The 18,990-nt window shown below is 36.4% G+C and overlaps 3 protein-coding genes and 1 long non-coding RNA gene across 6 annotated transcripts; 1 reads left to right on the forward strand and 3 right to left on the reverse strand.

Moving 5' to 3' along the window:
* Window positions 1–7,151: 7,151 nt before the first annotated feature.
* Window positions 7,152–12,267, reverse strand: LOC119072367 (CCR4-NOT transcription complex subunit 7). 3 transcript variants are annotated; one of them, XM_037177563.1, is made up of 6 exons: window positions 12,109–12,267; window positions 11,585–11,740; window positions 9,957–10,064; window positions 9,528–9,880; window positions 9,053–9,470; window positions 7,152–7,777 (listed from the first exon to the last, which is right to left on the reverse strand). In XM_037177563.1, the coding sequence occupies exons 4-6, from the start codon at window positions 9,875–9,877 to the stop codon at window positions 7,655–7,657; spliced, it is 891 nt and encodes a 296-aa protein (XP_037033458.1). In that variant the 5' UTR covers window positions 9,878–9,880; window positions 9,957–10,064; window positions 11,585–11,740; window positions 12,109–12,267; the 3' UTR covers window positions 7,152–7,654. The 3 variants fall into 3 exon arrangements, with proteins under 3 accessions (XP_037033458.1, XP_037033457.1, XP_037033456.1); XM_037177562.1 differs by lacking the exon at window positions 9,957–10,064 and having other exon boundaries at window positions 12,109–12,266; XM_037177561.1 differs by lacking the exons at window positions 9,957–10,064; window positions 11,585–11,740; window positions 12,109–12,267 and adding an exon at window positions 11,113–11,381.
* Window positions 12,268–13,605: 1,338 nt separating this feature from the next.
* LOC119072369 lies at window positions 13,606–14,830 on the reverse strand. Its single transcript, XR_005086850.1, has 2 exons — window positions 14,749–14,830; window positions 13,606–13,758 (listed from the first exon to the last, which is right to left on the reverse strand). It is a non-coding gene; the product is annotated as an uncharacterized LOC119072369 (long non-coding RNA).
* Window positions 14,831–15,042: 212 nt separating this feature from the next.
* On the forward strand, window positions 15,043–16,365 carry LOC119072366 (HMG box-containing protein 4-like). The gene is made up of 3 exons (XM_037177560.1): window positions 15,043–15,532; window positions 15,598–16,098; window positions 16,170–16,365. The coding sequence occupies exons 1-3, from the start codon at window positions 15,143–15,145 to the stop codon at window positions 16,344–16,346; spliced, it is 1,068 nt and encodes a 355-aa protein (XP_037033455.1). The 5' UTR covers window positions 15,043–15,142; the 3' UTR covers window positions 16,347–16,365.
* Window positions 16,366–16,369: 4 nt separating this feature from the next.
* LOC119072368 (peptidyl-prolyl cis-trans isomerase-like 1) lies at window positions 16,370–17,483 on the reverse strand. The gene is made up of 4 exons (XM_037177564.1): window positions 17,294–17,483; window positions 16,865–16,944; window positions 16,656–16,800; window positions 16,370–16,595 (listed from the first exon to the last, which is right to left on the reverse strand). Exons 1-4 carry the CDS (start codon window positions 17,365–17,367, stop codon window positions 16,373–16,375), a joined length of 522 nt encoding a protein of 173 aa, XP_037033459.1. The 5' UTR covers window positions 17,368–17,483; the 3' UTR covers window positions 16,370–16,372.
* Window positions 17,484–18,990: the final 1,507 nt, after the last annotated feature.

Genomic DNA, 18,990 nt, shown 5'->3' on the forward strand with positions numbered 1-18,990 from the left:
ACTTTATGAGTTATTGGGATGTTAGTGTGCGTAGACATGTCTATCTATTTGAAAGATTTCTTACTTGTTTCTAATATGAAATTGTTAAGATCGATGGTTCTGTATCGCTTCTGGATTGCAAAAACAAACGTCTCTGTTTTCGATGATTATCGACCTTTAATTAAATGAAAATTTCTGTTAATGTTCCACTAAATACAAAAACTCCAAAATCGATCAATGTTGTATGTGAAATATTTGCGATCAAGATCATCTGTGACCCATTATTGAAGACCATTCGACGTGACGCATTAACGTACATCGAAAAATCAATTCACGCAAAGGCAGGAATTTTTAACTTCAAAATTTGGTAAACACAATTCAATGAAAATATACTTAGGCTGCGAGCGCACTTACGCCGTTTAGCACTCCGTTTACGAGTGAACAATGGAAGCTCCTCCCACTTTCCATTGTTAAAACGTAAACGGAGAGCTAAACGGTGTAAGTGCGCTCGCAGCTTTATGATTCAAAGATCGTGTAATATAGGATGTGTATATAGGAGGAATAGTAAAGAAGGAAATAAAAGAATTTTTTTTAATACGTTGCCTGTATACGTGCCGCACGTATATTTACGTGCTGAAAGTATATTTATAAAAATGTATTGATATTCGCATACAAGTACATATTCGTGCTGGAAAAGTATTATAGACTGACGTCGGTTTCGGCGGATATAACGTATGTTATACGCCTAGAACGTCCAACTTTTTTCTGGGTGCGGACGAAAGAACGAACGAACGGAATACGTAGGTGAAATTCATCAACTTGAAAATGTAAGAAATTTGATTTTCACTTGCAAAATTAGAATTTTCAAAGTGGAAAATCTCGACTCCCTGTGGACCGATTTTGATGATCCAAAAGACGATTCTTCTTAGAATTTAACTAGGACATTGAAAAAATTATTTGGTGGAATTTGGACAAAAAAGGGGAAACTAAAAAGTTGCTGTGTATATCGTGACGCACCAAAAAAAATTTTTTGTAGTTTTGGAGAAACCTAGTACTAACGCCCATAATAATCCACAGAACAAGAGATCATTATACTGAGAACAAAATATTTGACAATTCGACTGAAAACAGAATGTTTAATTTATGATAAATTTCTTGCATTTCGGTGTACTTAAAAAGTTACACTTGAGGAATTTGTGAAACAATTTTTGCAACCAAATTTTACAAACATTGGACCAAAATTTTTTATTTACTGCTAATGCAGTACTGCTAAATCCCCTTTTAAGGATTTTTTTTCCTGGCGAATACATTGCGAATACACAACACACTCATTGAAAAATCACAACAACAAAGCTGAACGTTCTTCATATATGAACGAAATTTAGATACATACCAAATCGCCTCTTTCACACAATTACCTTCACACAAAAAATCAAATTTTTATTACCACTGACTGTGGTGTTTCAAATATTCCAACTACTCACTGACCACTTAGTTGAGCGGCTTTTATACATTAATTTTTGTGATAATTATGTGATAATAAAAACGCCAAAAACACGTTACATTTAAAAATGATAGCAGGTAATTCTATTTTAACAACGCACTTCAAGCAAAAGTCGTACTCTAAATAGGGTACTGAAACTCGACAGTGCTCCATACAAAATTTTACACTGTAAAAAGAGTTGGCATAAAATTTCATACAAAATATTACTCTATTTGACAGCTGTCATTAATAGCACTTTTGCTTGAAGTGCGTTGATTTTAATCATTTTCTAGCGACATGGCACTGTAAACTTGGCTAGTTTATAAATAAATGAACTTGTACTTGATTGCGTAGATCAAAGGTAATTAATATTTTTCCCCCTTGGCCCCCACGACTCTTAAAGTATGATAATCAGGGCGTTAATACGAGTTCAACACGCACGTCTCATAAGGTTCGAAATTGGCCGAGATATTGCATTTCAAAATCTAGATTTTTGTATGGGAAAGGTCAGATTTGACCCATTCTGAAATGATGAATTTTACCAACCTTTTCTTGTTTGTTTGTTTGTTTGCTTGTGGAATCTATCTCGAAAACGGCGCCTACGATTTTGCTGACTTTTGACAAAAAAAATTTGGGTCGACATGATCTCGTTTAGGAGCTAGGCCTTTCGGAAGTTCCCATACAAGCCTCATATATTTACATGTAAAATGAACGTTTTATGTGTGTGTGTTTTTCTATTGATATGTAGGCTGTTTGGAGATGAAATTGGAATGTTTTTTACTTCAGTTTTGGAGTAGAATGCACCGTATGTGCAAAAACTGGAAAAATTTGGTCACTATCAGTTTTTAGATTTATCTCCGGAATTATGGCAGATGTAACGTTCGTTTCTTCGGCAAAGTCTCAGAGTTTTGAGAGTACAATATGGCCCTATCTCGGGAACTGTAACAGATGGAACTTTCGTTTCTTCGACAAAGTCTTAGAGTTTTGAGAGTAGAATAGGGCAGTATGTACAAAAACTGGAAAAATTTGGTCACTATCTCAGGAACTATGGCAGATGGAGAATTGGTCTCTCCGGCAAAGTCTCAAAATATTGGGAGTGGAATACGGGCGAAATGATCAAAACTGGAAAAGTGTTTCAATTTTAAGGTTGGTGTCTTCGACAAAGTCTCAGTTTTTTAGAAGCAGAAAACAGTGGCAAATATGAAAATTGTCGGGTAGTTGGAATTTCCTGTTTCAAATGTGGTTTTGGTATTATCTTTTGTGTTACATGACATATAATACTGCTTTCTTCGTCTCTAAATAAAAACTTTTGATATGTTATAACTGGCGCTTTAACCTTAAAACTTATAAAAGTACTGATATCAGACAAAAACCTCTTAGAAGAGGAAGGGTGACGCAAGTCCTTTACTTACAAAAGTATTGATATCAGAAAGGGTGACGCTCAAGGCTCCGATACGCAAGAATTTAACTTTAACACCAATTCTTTATATTAAAAAAATGGTTGATGCTATTTGCACAATGTGCAAATAGTCTCTTTATAATAATTTGGCTATTTGCACAATGTGCAAATAGTCTCTTTATAATACTTTGGCTATTTGCACACGGTGCAAATAGTCTTTTTATAATACAAATTCTATTTGCACTGTGTGCAAATAGCCAAAGTATTATAAAGAGACTATTTGCACACGGTGCAAATAGACAAAGTATATAAAAGAGACTATTTGCACACTGAAGCTTTATTTTCGTTCATAAGATTTTTTTTTCGTGAATTTTGTAGAAGAAAATATAACTCCTTTTTCGTAGCACTTTGTAAAAGTGAGTATCCCTCCGATACCGTAGCATTTTGTAAAAGGAAGTATCACTCCTTCGTCGTTACATTTTGTAAAATAGAGTATTCCTCCTTTTTCGTAGCACTTTGTAGAAAGGAATATTTCTCCTTTTTCGTAGCACTTTGTAAAAGGAAGTATCCCTCCTTTACCGTAGCATTCTTAAAGATGGAAGTATCACTCCTTCGTTGTTACATTTTGTAAAAGGGAGTATTCCTCCTTCTTGATAGCACTTTGTGAACGGGAGTATTTTTTCTTTATCGTAGCACTTTGTAAAAGGGAGTATTCCTCCTTTGCCGTAGTATTTTGTGAAAAGAAGTATCCCTACTTTACCGTAGAACTTTGTAAAAGGAAGTATCACTACTTTATCGTGACATTTTGTAGAAGGAAATATTTCTCCTTTATCGTGACGTTTTCTAAAGAAAAGTATCCCTCCTTCCTCGTTACATTTTGTAGAAGGAAGTAACGCTCCTTTATCGTTACATTCTTTAGAAGGAAGTATCTTTTTTATCGTTGCATTTTGTAGAAGGATGTATTACTTCGTAGTTACATTTTGTAGAAGGATATTTCACTTCTTCATCGTTACATTTTGTAGAAGGATGTATCACTCCTTTATCGTTAAATTTTATAGAAGGAAGTATGACTCATTTATTGTCACATTTGATTGACGGAGTCCTCAGTTTCAAATCTAATTGGATATTTGCAATAAAAATAGCAATATTTTCTGTTTTTGTATCAAAAATTAACAAAAACTGTGTAAAATGATCGATTAAAGTAACCGGAATTGACTGTAATGAATTTGGTTTCCTTTAAATTAGTTTGACGCTATTTGTATTGTGTGCAAATAGTCTTTTCTATAACTTTGGCTATTTGCACACGGTGCAAATAGTCTTTTTATAATACTTCTGCTATTTGCACACGGTGCAAATAGAATTTGTATTATAAAAAGAATATTTGCACCGTGTGCAAATAGCCAAAGTATTTTAAAGAGACTATTTGCACCGTGTGCGGCGAGCCTTTTCCTAAAAAAATTGCGTCACAAATGTATGGAAGTCCGTTGAATGTAAAATTGAATAGATATTGAATTGAGGTAATAACGACTTATTCGAACTGCGTTATATGGAACACCCGAGTAGAGTTTTCGTCGTGGCCTCAATTTAATGCAAATGCCAGTCGAATCGCAAACACATTAAAATTGTAGGTTATGTCGCAGGCTTCACAAACAAAACTTGAAGAAAATTTGAGATCCCAACAAAAATCTCTTCGAGAAAAGTGTGACGCAGTCTTTGAAATACAATTTCTAAAATGAATGATATCGCTAGAGTTGACGCTTTCAGCTTCGTTACGCAAAAATTAAATTTTACACCCAATTAGTTCAAACAAGCTGGCTTAGGTTTTCTCATCACCTGCCAAATAATTTTTACAAAAAAAAATTTTGACTGGAAACAACCAAAATTTTACCAAAAAAATCTGTGTCGCATGTGGCAGATAAATTTTCTTGCTGGTCTGTTCCTGAACATCTGCAACTTTGCGACGCAGATTTTTTTGGTAAAATTTTGGTTGTTTCCAGTCAAAAATTTTTTTTTGTAAAAATTATTTGGCAGGTGATGAGAAAACCTAAGCCAGCTTGTTTGAACTAATTGGGCGTAAAATTTAATTTTTGCGTAACGAAGCTGAAAGCGTCAACTCTAGCGATATCATTCATTTTAGAAATTGTATTTCAAAGACTGCGTCACACTTTTCTCGAAGAGATTTTTGTTGGGATATCAGTCGTTTTAGAAGTTTTAGAACACTGCTTTTTATAACAGTTTATAACAGAAATTCGGAAATTTGGCAAAATTCGAAAATTTGACGAAATTCGAAAATTTGACGAAAATCGAAAATTTGATGAAATTTAAAAATGTGACGAAATTCGAAAATTTGACGAAATTCGAAAATTTGACGAAAATCGAAAATTTGACGAAATTCGAAAATTTGACGAAATTCGAAAATTTGACGAAAATCGAAAATTTGCCGAAAATCGAAAATTTGACGAAATTCGAAAATTTGACGAAATTCGAAAATTCGACGAAATTCGAAAATTCGACGAAAATTAAAAAATTTGACTAAATTTAACGAAAATCGAAAATTTGACGAAATTCGAAAATTTGACGAAGAAAGTAATTCTCTATCTGCCACCATTCAAGAAATATCTCCAAAACCCCAATTGACCCACCCATTTCTAACTTTCGACATTTTTCGCAAATGCCCTTCTTTTCTACTCGTAAAACTCTGAGACTTTGCCGAAGAAAGTAACTCTCTATCTGCCACCATTCAAGAAATACCTCTAAAAACATAATTGACCCACCCATTTCCAACTTTCGACATTTTTCACATATGCCCCTCTGTTCTACTCGTAAAACTCTGAGACTTTGCCGAAGAAAGTAACTCTCTATCTCTCATAATCGCAAAAATATTAGTCCTTTCATCCTACGCTCGAGTAGCTCAAAATTTGGTCACTCTAATCACTCTAGCTCAAACGAATCTGACCCGATTTTTGTAATTATTTTTTTGTTCGAATCGTGTTACGAATACCTTTCATTTGATGGGTCGCACACCTCTGTAGGTTTCAATACAGCTAAGCTACAGCCGAAAACGCGTTCCCGACCCTCGAAAACCACACTCAGAAACCACTTCGAGGCCAATAAAACAAAATTCTGGTTTTTCCTGGGGTAATGGCGTATCACATTTTCATTTTTATGCCCACCCTAAGGTACCTGCAAAATTTCATGGAGATTGGCTGACTAGTTTCCGAGATCGACCGTCGATAGATAGACAGATAGACAGATAGACAGATAGAAACATACAGAGTAAGTTGAAAGATTTTGATTGTTTGGAAAACGTTAATTTGGTGCATTTTCTATCAAAATGAACAACTTCAAAACGATGTATCTCCGGCAATTTTAAAGTTACATAGTCGAGTGATAGCTCGTATTGCTCGTATTTGAAGCGCGAATAAGATAGAATAGGATTTGTGGTGATACAGGCCAAAGGAAAGAAACTTAAATTCTCGCCTATATATAGTTGCCGCGTCTCAAAAAATTTTCTTCGTTCTTTTTTTGGAAGTTAGACTGCGTCAAGTCCTCCGCTATCGCTCCGGACATGATCACGGACTATAATCCATGAAATTCACAAATTATCAGTGACCACTAATTACAGCAATTCAGCCGATATCGAATTTTGTATAAATTTAAATGAAATTAAATGAAAACAGTGAAAAATAATTATCAGAGCCAAAAATCGCGTGCGTGTTGCGTCACTGCCACTTTCTCCTAATCCTATGAGCCCCTTTGTAATTTGTACGGGGCTAAAAATTCTGCTACAGTCTGGAGAAAGCTTTCGAACGAGATATAACTCATAAAGATCGGAGACTTCTTGGTTTCAAATTTCATAAGCTGATCGAAGTTTTCGCAGAGTGACTCTTAAGGGCTTAAAGTTGAAATAAAATCGAATGAAAACTGCGTTTTTAAAATAATTAATAAGTTTTTCGCTTTATTTTTTCAATTTTTCTTTTTTTTCTCTCTCTTTCTTTCTCATTCAAATCGACTTTTCTCGTAAATGAATTATAAATTTTGTTGTTGTTGTTTAAAATCGAAAATAAATCACCAATCCATTTTTAGCATATATAACATTGTGCATGATGTGAATATAAACTCAACGAAACGAAAAAAGTTGTCTCTTTAAATAGTAATTTTGACATGAATGCGAAACAAATAATTAAATTTTAAATTGTAAATGAAAAAAATAATAATAACTTTCGCAAAAACGAAATAATAATTAAGGTGTCGTCTTCGTTAATGTGACAATGACTGGACTGGGTTTTCGATTGCAAACTGAAATGCAAATTGTGTTACAATTTTCTTTTGGGCTTCTTGTTGTTTTTTTTTTTAATTATTTTGAACATGGAAAATCTGCTGATAAATTATCGGGTGTCAATCAATTATATATTTTCAATTATACACAAAAAAACATGACAAAATAAATGTTTACTTTAGATGGGAAGTTACATAAAAAAGAATGAAGAAAATTTCACTACTATCTACAATTGAAATGAATGGCATTATGAGATGAATGGAACTTGATTTTGGTTTTTCCTTTCCTTTTCCTCTCTCTCTATTTCTGTTACAAATATTTTTTTTTTCGGATTGGTTAAACTGATGATTTTGGCTAAGTGTTTCAATTTGAAGAAAAAATTATTTTTATCCTAATTTACCATTCGGTACATATAAAACAATCGGAAACAGATGCCAAAATTTCCAAACCTTTACCGCCAAAAAAAAAGAAGAAAAGAAAAAATATTCAGCATCCACGTAAAAAAACACACAAATCACGATGAGTTGTTGTCGCCATTATCGCAATTATAATTGTTGCCGTTGACAATAAATGATGTTCCCAAGCCATACAGATGTCCGCAATATTTGTTTTTATCAATATTATCCTCAAAAAACATCTAAAAGTAGAAATTTTCATTTTTAACGTCAATCAATCATTTCGCTGGTCGGGTTTTGATTGTTTTGTTTACAAAGGCGCGCTCATGCATCGACTTATAGAAATGAGTGGGTAATCATTTTCTTGTCGTCTGTGTCCCAAAATTATACACCAAAAAAATTGCTTGCCCTTAAAAAACGACTGTTATCAGGTCAGGTTAGGTCAAACTGCAAAAAATCAGTTCAGATCATTTTGTGATCTGAATTGATCTGAAAATCAAGCTATTTCAGTTCGATCTTAACAATGACCTGAAAGGGCAAGTTGAACTTACTTCAGATTCGTCAACTTCAGGTGAACATGATCTCAACATTGAAAATCAATTTATTGAGCTGTTAACAATGTCCAGAAAGGCCAAATCAGGTAAGGTCGACTTCGATTTTTTTTTCGGGTTGACGACCTAACCCTGACATGACCTTTATAAGTTGGCCACCAATTGAACCGTAAGTCGGAACTTAGTTGACTCACAATCCGACGGTTTGGGTGGTCAACTTAAAAGGTTTACTAAAAAAAACCACCCGAAAAATGTTTGCCCGACCCTGTAATTTTTCCTATCAGACACGACTGATCAGGGTCGTCAAAAATGTATTTACCACCCACTCATCTCTACATCGACAACAAAAAAGGAATCGAAAATCAAAAATGTTTTTGCGTAACAACAAAGTAAAATTTTATTCAAATAATTCAAAGTGACGGACCCCCACTCGGGGGTGCATATACATTTGGCGTTGATAGAAAATCGAAGGTACATTTTTGTTGACAAAAACATAGTTCGAGAAAATTCGTTAGATTGGAGTGAGTAAATCGATCTTCAATTCAGAAAAATGAGTGAAAAATTTAACGATTCGTTCAGCTCTCAACGAAAATAAATAAGAAAAAAAAACTTCAACGAACTATCGATTAACGAATCGATAGAATAATACTGATCGGAGTGTCAATGTCGTATACTTGATTTCCATTATTCAAGAAAATGTTTGGAATAAAATAATTGTCGTGAAAATCAGTAGCCGATTGACAATCAAAAAAATCAACGGAAAAAATCTCTCCAACGAAACGTTTTCCAAATTATAAATCTCTCCCAAATGATCAGTCCATTTTCAGATCATTAACCTAACCTAATACCGTCAATGATGACAGATCAAAATTTGTAAAAAAAAAATCTTTCTTTAGCAAATCAAAACAGAGACCGGCTCTGTGAGCACTCCTTCAAAGCAATACTATACTCGTGTTTATCAAGTACCTCTCTCATTTTGAAAAAAGCCATTCCCGTCAAGTGTGAATCGGAACCAGCCTGATGTTGCGGACCGACGCGTCGCAATTCCAATTGGTCGGCCACTTCCTGCAGGCCGCCTTTCAAATTTTTGCACGATTTCATCAAGTACTTTACGTCATAGATGGTCGGAAAGTACAGCCGCAACAATTCGAAAAATTCACTCTCGTCGGCTGGCAAATTTTGGTACGTCAACAGTTTTAGCATGTATCCAAAGTCGTAGCCGGAGTGAAAGCTTAACCACTTGATGTTGTCCATAAGCACCACTCCGGATGTCATTAAAAGTTCAGCAAATTCGAATGGATCGATGCCATCTTCTTCATGCTTTTTGAATTGAATGCCCGAATTCTGAAGAAGGTCGATGGAGTCCTGCGCATACATGTCTTCACTGGAATTAAATTACTTTCGATTAATCGAACCGAACAACCGACCAATTCGAACCAACCTCAAATTAAACTTGAAATTAAACTGCCATGTTGAATAGCCCGGTGGTGTTTTGCCATCATCATCCATAAACGTTAAGCCCAATTGGATGATATGGAGTAGGTCAACGTTACACCTTAACAACTGGTATTGATAGTCTCCCGGCGAACGAAAGTCACCAATCGGCCGAGCCACAACACCAGGAAATTCAGTGTCCATGCCAACATGATTGTAGTTCTGCACCACCTGACGTATAGTTCTAAATTCTTCCTCTAAATTATGCTTCCAAACATCGCGTATACCGCATTCCTCATTACTCGGTATGGTATTATTCGAATGCGATGCATGACCGCCGCCGATTGCCGATGGCATCGCCTGGAAAATGAAATTTTAATTCGATTTTTAGTTTCGCCGTTCGCAAATCATTTGACGGAATATTAGTCAATCGAACCTAAAAAAAAATAACTTTTTTTTACGGAATCGTCGGTCGTTGGGAGTGTGGACAGAGAATTAGTTAGATCCCAGTTAGAATTTCCCTTGACAATATTTTGGTGGATATCTGTCTTGGAAAAAATTAAAAATGAAAATGACTAGACGTTTGGTATGCTGGATTCTACAAAATTTAAAAAAAAAAATCAAAATGACCCACCACCCACCCCTTAATATGATACGATATGAAGATGGTTGTCAATAATGAGTTAGAATGGAACCTACTAATGGTGTCAATTGGAAAACAGAAAAAAAATCTGGAGGCTTTATAACACCTCAGGTAATGTAGCGCCGAAGGATTTGTAGCGCCGAAGGAGTTGTAGCGCTGAAGAACTTTTAGCGCTGAAGGAGTCATTACTCTACTGAAATTGTTACTCTAAAAACGTTTCTACTCACAACACAAGGACGGATGGCATGGTGATCCGTACAATAGCTACAGCTTACAGAAACTTGCAGAATAATTGCAAACAGAATTTCGTTAAAGAGTCGAGACAAAGTAGAACAAAATCTAGGCGGACAACGTATCGTTGTATTAATCGAGGACTTAATACTCAAGATCTCCCATGTTTCGGGTGGATCTCTTCTGTTTGACAACCCAGTTTCATTGGAAACCCACAAACACTGCGAAATGGAAACGTCTTTGCAAGGCACGTCATTGCTTCGTTCTATGAGACAGTGACCGTAAATGATGATCACTGAATTAAAAACTCCCATCCAGACCCGAATGGAAAGTGAATGACAGTCACGTGTCACTATCTCCTTCAAAAAGGATTTGAAATATAATTGACACAACCGTGGGTTCGAAAATTCGGAAAAAAGTAGAAAAAGGCTCGGAAAGGATACACGAAGAAACACATGTAGGAAGAGCGTTCAAAAGTAAGGAAAAAAATCGAAAAAGTTGTAGAAATTTCTTTCATCGAAATGACACGTGCTCTTAGGACTCTTATCAATCAAAGCACATGCTTTCCGATGAATGACGGATACCTTTTTCCATTAAATTCTCACAGTAAATTCGAATTGTGTTTGATCGGTATAACCGACCACACAGTATAACCTCAAAATGTTGTCACGTTTGAAGTAATTTAAATAATTTTGTTTTTTTTAAATTGCAACATTACCGTTGTTAAAATATACACCATGTTCGGCGGTGGTATATGCGGTGCATATTGGTAATTCGGATACATATTTTACAAAATTCGAAAGAAAATTCTAAATTAAATTCAAAACTCGATTATATTGATAAACTAAATTGAACACAGATTTCTGATCACTTGTGATGCTTCGAGAATATATAATTCAACAAAAGACAATAAAATGTGCAACACACAGTCGAACCCCCGTTACACAAAGTTTCAAAACTTCACTCAAAAATCACATAATCAAACAAACAACAACAACGAAAAACATAAATAAAATCAACACAGAGAAGTGAGGTTAAGGTTTTCTGTTGTGCCACAAATGAAAATTATTTTTGCGAAATAGAAATGGTTTGTGGGTCAGCAGCGTTGCGACAATGTTGATAAACAAAATTTTCAATTCGATTTTTCGTAAACAAAATGCAAAAATATTAAAAAAAATGTTTCGACTTACATCAGATGAATCGCCAACTTCTGCCACGGTGTGTCCCGTTTACAAGTTGATTAGTTGTGTTTAATTTAGATAGGTTTACGTCGAATAATAATCAATTGATCGAACTTTCCGAGTACAGTCTTCGACGGTGTTTTTATTTTCATTTGTGCGAAAGGCCTAGACAATATGGAAAATGGGTAAAATGTTACAAAAACAAATCGAAATTTCACTTGTAAACACGAATCGAGACTCCGCATCGATATGGGAGTTGTTCTCTTTTCGCTAATCGTTTGGTTTCGTATTTAAAAAGTCAAATTAAACGAATGGTGAACCTTTTTACTGCTAAAATATTGTCAACATTCACGCGTACTGATTGCACAATTAATTTAATCGAAATCGCGACAAATAGACTCAGTAATTAACAATGCAAAAGTTGTGAAATTACAATCACGGTTTAATTGATACCAAAATTTCACTTTGTTTTTCCAGGAAAATAGGTCGTTCCGAGCGTAAATTTAGCAAAATATTTATTTCCATTTACTCACCCATTACAAGGATCTTGTAAAAAAGTACAATTGTCGTGTTTCGGATTGTTTATCGTTTTATTTTGATTAAAAAAATGATTTTTAAACTTTTAGTTTGTTTAAAGACATGTCTGGGCAACGAGCAGGCGTCATAAAGTCACATTAGACATTTAATTGGTGTTACCAGATTCGTTCGTTAAGTTCCGAACTGTCATACGCATATGGCTCTATATTATTTTTATATTGCCGACAGCTACGGCTGCAGGAGCTGCAGCCATGAAAGAGGTTTTTTTCGGTACACATTAGGTCTAGGTATAGCCGATTCTTCAAAATCTGTCGATTTATCTTGAACTCACTCATTATTTTTGTCAAAATTTTTGTCAATGGGTGCGTTAGAACCCTTTTTTAAAATCGTTATGTCCTCCGAGGTAATATTAGACCATATTTGGATGGTTTATATTCATCGACTTACCACGAAGGATGGTGGCATCAAATTTGTTAAACGCACTCATTACACATTGTGTGAAAAGTCCAAGGTTCTGAAAGAACAGGCTATGACACTTCTGAGCGGATCACGAAGGCGGGTGAAACATAAATTTTGACAATTTAGACAGGTTTTGTTAAACACACTCATTACAGAATGTGTGAAATGTAAACTTGATAAAAATATTTTTTTTTCTTCAATTCGTACAATCTTTAATGAGTGAGTTTAACAAAAACTGTCTAAAATGTCAAGATCTGTGTTTCACCCGCCTTCGTGTCTTAACATGTTCTTTCAGAACCTTGGAGAAGCCAACTTGAAGAAAAACATTTTTTTTTGTAAGGCCAGGTTAAAGCCCTCTTCATCTCTATGTAAACATTCAGCGATGTATAACGCCTTAATGTGGGCTTTTGAAATCGTGATATAAACTTTCGCAAACCCACAGAGATTTTTGTCTATTAAATCTGGTTCAGGCACACCGTGCACAGTCTTCCCGATCATCTCACACACAGAATTTTGAAAACCGACGCATTTTCTGTTTATGTGTTTTACTTGAGTTTCTGATTGCTCCATATAAAAACCCATGCAAAATTCAGAAAAAAACAGTGAACCACGAAACAGAAAATGTGTCGGGTTTCAAAATTCCGCGAGTGTAATCAGTTCTTTTAGAACCTTGGCTTGATCAAAATAGTTCAAACAGTCTTAAAACAGCTGACGTTGCCAAATGTATGTTGAAACTATTGAAGTAAAAGATTCTCTATCAATATGTTGAAAATGTCAATGTTGACATCAAATTAATTTTTGGGGTTTAAGACCAGCTTCATCGCTTGAACTGTCCTTTAACCAATTTATTTTGCAATGAAACAAGCTTTTTACTTGATCTACAAGCAATGAATGTTTGGTTGTAAACTTTTTGACGTTAATATCTCATAACCTGATAAGACAAGTTATGAATTTAATCCGATATAATCGGAACTCTACTGTCAAGTTCCAAACATATTCATTTATAGATCGTATTTTTATGGTTTTGAAAGAACCAAGCCTGTAAACTTTGGGGAGGTCACGCAGATCGCCATTTTATTAGATACGCGGGAACACACAACTTCTGATGATTCTACATATATAAAACAAATTTACCACATCATCACGACGACGAGAATCATCAGAGTAGGTGAATTTTTGTATGAAATCTGCCATTTTTTAACCAACTTTGGTGTGTTACCCGCGTATCTGTATTTGCGCGACATCCCCAAAGTTTACAGCCTTGGAAAGAACAGGTTAAGACATTCACGAAGGCAGGTGGCGACAAAATTTGATTTTTTTTTATACAAAACGTCCTGTTCTAGGTCCATGAAAGAGAAATTTTTGCTGCCCAGATTTCTTTTTTTTGCTGTCCAACTCACAGGTACCGTCTAATGTCACCACGAAGGAGATTTCGATTTTAAAAACGCATTTCAAACACACTCATATTACTTGAACATGAATAATGAATACGTTTAAGTGTCCATTCCACTCAACAAAAAGTACTCCGTAAGAGAGACGTGAGAGAGCAAACTGTCAAATAAACAAAGGAAAAATTGAAAAAATTCAATTTTGTCTCTCACACGGAGTACTTTTTTTGTAAGAGGAAACTAAGCATTAAGATAAATCCAACTCAAACATGAACTGCTATGCCTAGAGTCAATGAAAGTTGAAAGATAAAGGTCTGTTCCAAGGCCATACAAATTGTCAAATTTCATCCATAAAGACATAAAATCATCAACATTTGTGGGAAAACCGATCTCTATGGATGAAATCGTGTTCGTTGTAAACTTTGAAGGGGTCACGCAACCGCCATTTTATTATATACGCTGGAACACACCACGTCTGTTGATTTTACATACAAAACAATTCACCACATCATCACGGCGATGACAATCATCACAGTAGGTGAATTTTTGTATGAAATCCCAAGGCTGTCTACTTTGGGGAGGTCACGATACAGATACGCGGGTTACACACCACAGTTAATGATAAAATGGCGGATTTCAACAAAAATTCACCTCCTCTGATGATTCTTGTCGTCTTGATGATGTGGTGAATTTTTTGTATATGTAAAGTCATCAGAAATGGTGTGTTCCCGCGTATCTAATAAAATGGCGGTCTGCGTGACCTCCCCAAAGTATACAGCCCTGTGAAACCCGCCATGTTATCATCAAGTGTAGTGTGTCACCCGCGTATCTGTATCTGCGTGACCTCCCCAAAGTTTACAGCCTTGGTTCGGCCAGTGAAAATTCCAATGTAAAAACAAGGTAAATGTAGTGTGAAAATTCGTGTTTACTTGGAACATACCGAACATAGATGAACGATATTCTCGAAGATATTCGTAGCGGCTCACACATGTTACAAATTCAATTTTGATGGCAACAATGACCAACCGTCAGTGGTACCAGCGTTTACTCTGTTTACAATCCTACTTTTAACGAAACCGTTCGTTGAAACAATTTACGACTGTCAAATCTGTTTGGTTTTCTACCAGCCAACAACAAAAATATTTTCACTGTCTTCCGATAGTAAGTAATAGGTCGGTCAAAAATGGAAGCCGAGGTAGTTACCGGAGTATCAAGATCAGGACGTGTGCGAAAGAAGTCCTCCAAGCTAATGGATTTCCAAAGCATTGACGAATTGGAATTGTCAAAAGTCAAGAAACCGACTCCCAGGTCCCTGAAAATGTCCTCTCCATCCCTGTCCGATCAGTCGTCTCCGATAAAAAGTGAATTCATGGAAGCTCCTTTGGACATAACGCCCGAAGCGTTGAAAAATGAGCAAATGGATATTGACGACGACGATGACGATCTGATGCTCGATTCTAGTGGCAGTGATTCGGATGAAGGAAACAATCCGTTGCTCATTGATACGACTGTCCGTAAGAGTGCGTATATGACCGAAAAGTCGACGAAGAAAAAGATTTACAAAGACGGAAAAGTGAGTGCGCCCACATTATCCGCTGGCACGAATTTTCGAATTAATTTCCTTTATTGTCCCATCAGTTGGTCCTAGGCAAACCGCAGCGAAAAGACAAAGGCAAGTCTCGATTCACCGCTTACATGCTTTGGGCGAAAGACGTCCGCCAGCAGATGTTGTCAATTCATCCGGATCTTGATTTCGCTACAATTTCACGTAAACTCGGCGAAATGTGGGCCAATGTTCCAAGCAGCGAAAAATACAATTGGCGACGACGCGCTAAGCGTCTTTCATCCAAAGGCAAAGAGAAAGTCATCGGCAAATCGTTGAATCAGGTGCCCAGCTCAAAGTTCATCAATCGACATACGACTCCATCCACAAAGACTAAACAGAAGCGAACGCCGGTTAAGAATGCACCGATTACGTCTCCGGATGTAGCGAGTGAAGTCAAATCACCCAAATTGAGTCCGACGACATCAAATGTGTTTAAATCGAAACCTGGTACACAGCCAGCCGACGTTGCCGCCCATCTGCAGTTGCTGGGAGAAAGCTTAACTATAATCGGGGAACGTTTGAAAGAGCACGAAGTGAGTTTGATCTTGGTGTGGTCGGTAATATCGACTGATTTTGACCCGGTTATTTTTTGACGTTGTTTCAGGGACAAATAACCGTGTCTGGCAGTCTATCCGTACTACTAGACAGTTTGCTGTGCTCGATATCACCACTAATTTGTTTGACCACCTGCATTCCTGGATTGGGCCACAAATTGAACAACATCAAAGGACAGCTCAGCGACACACTGGACAACATTGCTTATGTGATGCCAGGCATTTGAAATTAAAATTGAAATCACCCAAATGCTTAGAACTTCTCAATTTTACTTCGAACAATTTTCACATTTTCATTGGGTTTGTCATTTTTGTCACACTCCACCAAGCCGATCCGCTTGACCGACTGCATGCCCGACGAAACTCGACCGAAAATCGTATGCTTTCCGTCCAACCATTGTGTTGGCGCCAGTGTTATGAAGAACTGTGAGCCATTTGTGTCCGGTCCCGAGTTAGCCATCGACAATATTCCAGCACTGGAGATCGGAGACAAAATTATTACAATTCAATCGAAAAAGTGGGAGAGTAAACCTTACCCGGTGTGCTTCAGATCGGGATTTATTTCGTCGGCAAACGTTTGTCCATAAATCGATGTGCCTCCTCTACCAGTACCGGTGGGATCTCCACCTTGAATCATAAAATCGCGGATGATTCGATGAAAGATGGTGTTGTTGTAGTAACCTGTGAGTGATAAACAAGGTAATTCAATGTTGGCCAAGAAGACGCTCAAATTTCTCTAACTTACCACGGCGAGCGAGCTCTGCGAAATTTCGACATGTGTTCGGAGCATGCTTCCAATACAGTTCGATGGTTATTTCTCCCATTCTGGAATTAAATCAAAGGAAATGAAAGACAGTGTCAAACAAGTGGGATCGAATTTTGCTTTCGATTAGTTCTATAAGTTCTATAGGTCTATCGGATACCAAGATTAAATAAGGAGAAAATTTGGATTTTAATATGAACGAACATAGTGAAGACGTTCTTTAAAACTCAGCGAGGCTTTACCGAATTGGGAATATCAACTCAAGTCGAGCTAATTGATCTAAAATCACCAGAAGAGTCATTTCGGCCTACGAAATAGTTTCCGACTTAATAACAGACGCTGTTAGTAATAGCTAAACTGGGAGCCACAACTACCGCTCATTAAATTATTTGGACAATCTATGAAACTTACGTGGTCTCCAGAACAACGAAGTGTGGTTGCCATCCTTTGTCAGGAATTCCCGAAGCGTTAGCATTAGTCAACATGATTTTTTAAGCGAATTGTTTCTCTTAACTCTTTGCAAACGTATAATTAACACTTTACCGCTGCAGCTACAATAACAAACTGAACACAAAACAGCATGGATGTAAACACCAAAATGTCATCAGGGTTGTCATACAAATGTCATATCAGCGGTGCTATCAGTGCCATCACATTCAGTGATGATGAAAACTTTACCAGTTTACAATTCAGTTTGGTTTCCGTTAATTTAAAAACCGGAGCAGTCGAAAATTTAGTTTTCTTATTACACTCACTGCTCTCTGATGTGATGTTCGTGTTGCAGTTTGAATGATTTCCAATCTGTTGAAATAAATGTGAGCTTATTTCATCATAGATTGCTAATATTGATACAATCATTTGAAAAAGACCTCGATGGCATCGCTCAAAGCATTTTTACGAAATAGTTCTCAGTGGGACCTCTTTTAGAATTAGATGACTAATCGCTATTGGAAGCGCCATTATTTTTTGGCAGTTCGTTATAGTTTCGACGATTGGTTTTAGGGTTTCCGATATTTCGGAATTGAATTCTCATTGCTAACTGTTACCTTAATTGTTCTTTGCTGTCTGCCCTTGCCTCATATAAGTTTTGTATAAGTTTGGCCCAAAGTAAACCTCAAGCCTACAGCCTCGATTCTGTTGGCCATACTGTCAAAGGCTGTTAATTTTGGGGAGGTCACGTAGATCGCCTTTGTATTGGATACGCGGGAGCACACCACTTCTGATGATTTTACATGTAAAAAATTCACCAAATCCAAATTCACAGCGACGAGAATCATCACAGGAGGTAGTGAATTTTTGTATGAAATCCGCCATTTTATCGTTAACTGTGGTGTGTCACCCTCGTTTCTGTGTCTGCATGACCTCCCCAAAGTTCACAGCCTTGTGTTAAACTGCGTCTCACTTAGTGAAAAGTGAAATTCGACAAAAATTTAGAAAATAAAAATTGGATTGTTCAACGAAATTCTTGTGGAATCTGCAATCGCTAAATCAAACTGGTCTGCATACGTTATTTTGCACTAGCTGGTCCCATTTGGAATTGTGCTGGAATTGCTGGTGCAAAGTAACGTATGCACACCAGTTCGTTTTAGCGATTGTATTACAAACCACAATAACTCCCAAATCAGAAATAATGTCGAATTTCACTTTTCTCTCCAGGTAGTTTTGGATTGAAATTCGTCAAATAGTAATGACCGTATTATACTCTCCAGACATGCTTAAAAATGACAGCGCCACCATGCCATCTCCAAGGCTGTACCACTTGGGGAGGTAATCGCTACTATATTAGATACACTGGAACACATAAAATTCATCTATTTTGAAGTTGTCAAATTTTAGAATCCACCTACTACGAAAATATATGAAACTGTCAAATTTTGTGTGTGCCACCCGCACACACCCGTGTGACCTCTCCAAATATACAGCCTTGGCCATCTCTCCCAAGGTTCTGAAAGAACAGGTTGAAACACTTTCGAGTTGATCACGAAGGCGGTGTGATCAAAATTTTCCTGTAGCGCCAAGTAGGTTTGGAAAATTTTATATGACGATTTTAACTTAACAAAAAAAATTGTTTTCAAGTTGACTTTTCAAACAATATACATCTCTGAATT

Source organism: Bradysia coprophila (genome assembly GCF_014529535.1).
Source record: "Bradysia coprophila strain Holo2 chromosome IV unlocalized genomic scaffold, BU_Bcop_v1 contig_81, whole genome shotgun sequence".
Classification (NCBI taxonomy): domain Eukaryota; kingdom Metazoa; phylum Arthropoda; class Insecta; order Diptera; family Sciaridae; genus Bradysia; species Bradysia coprophila.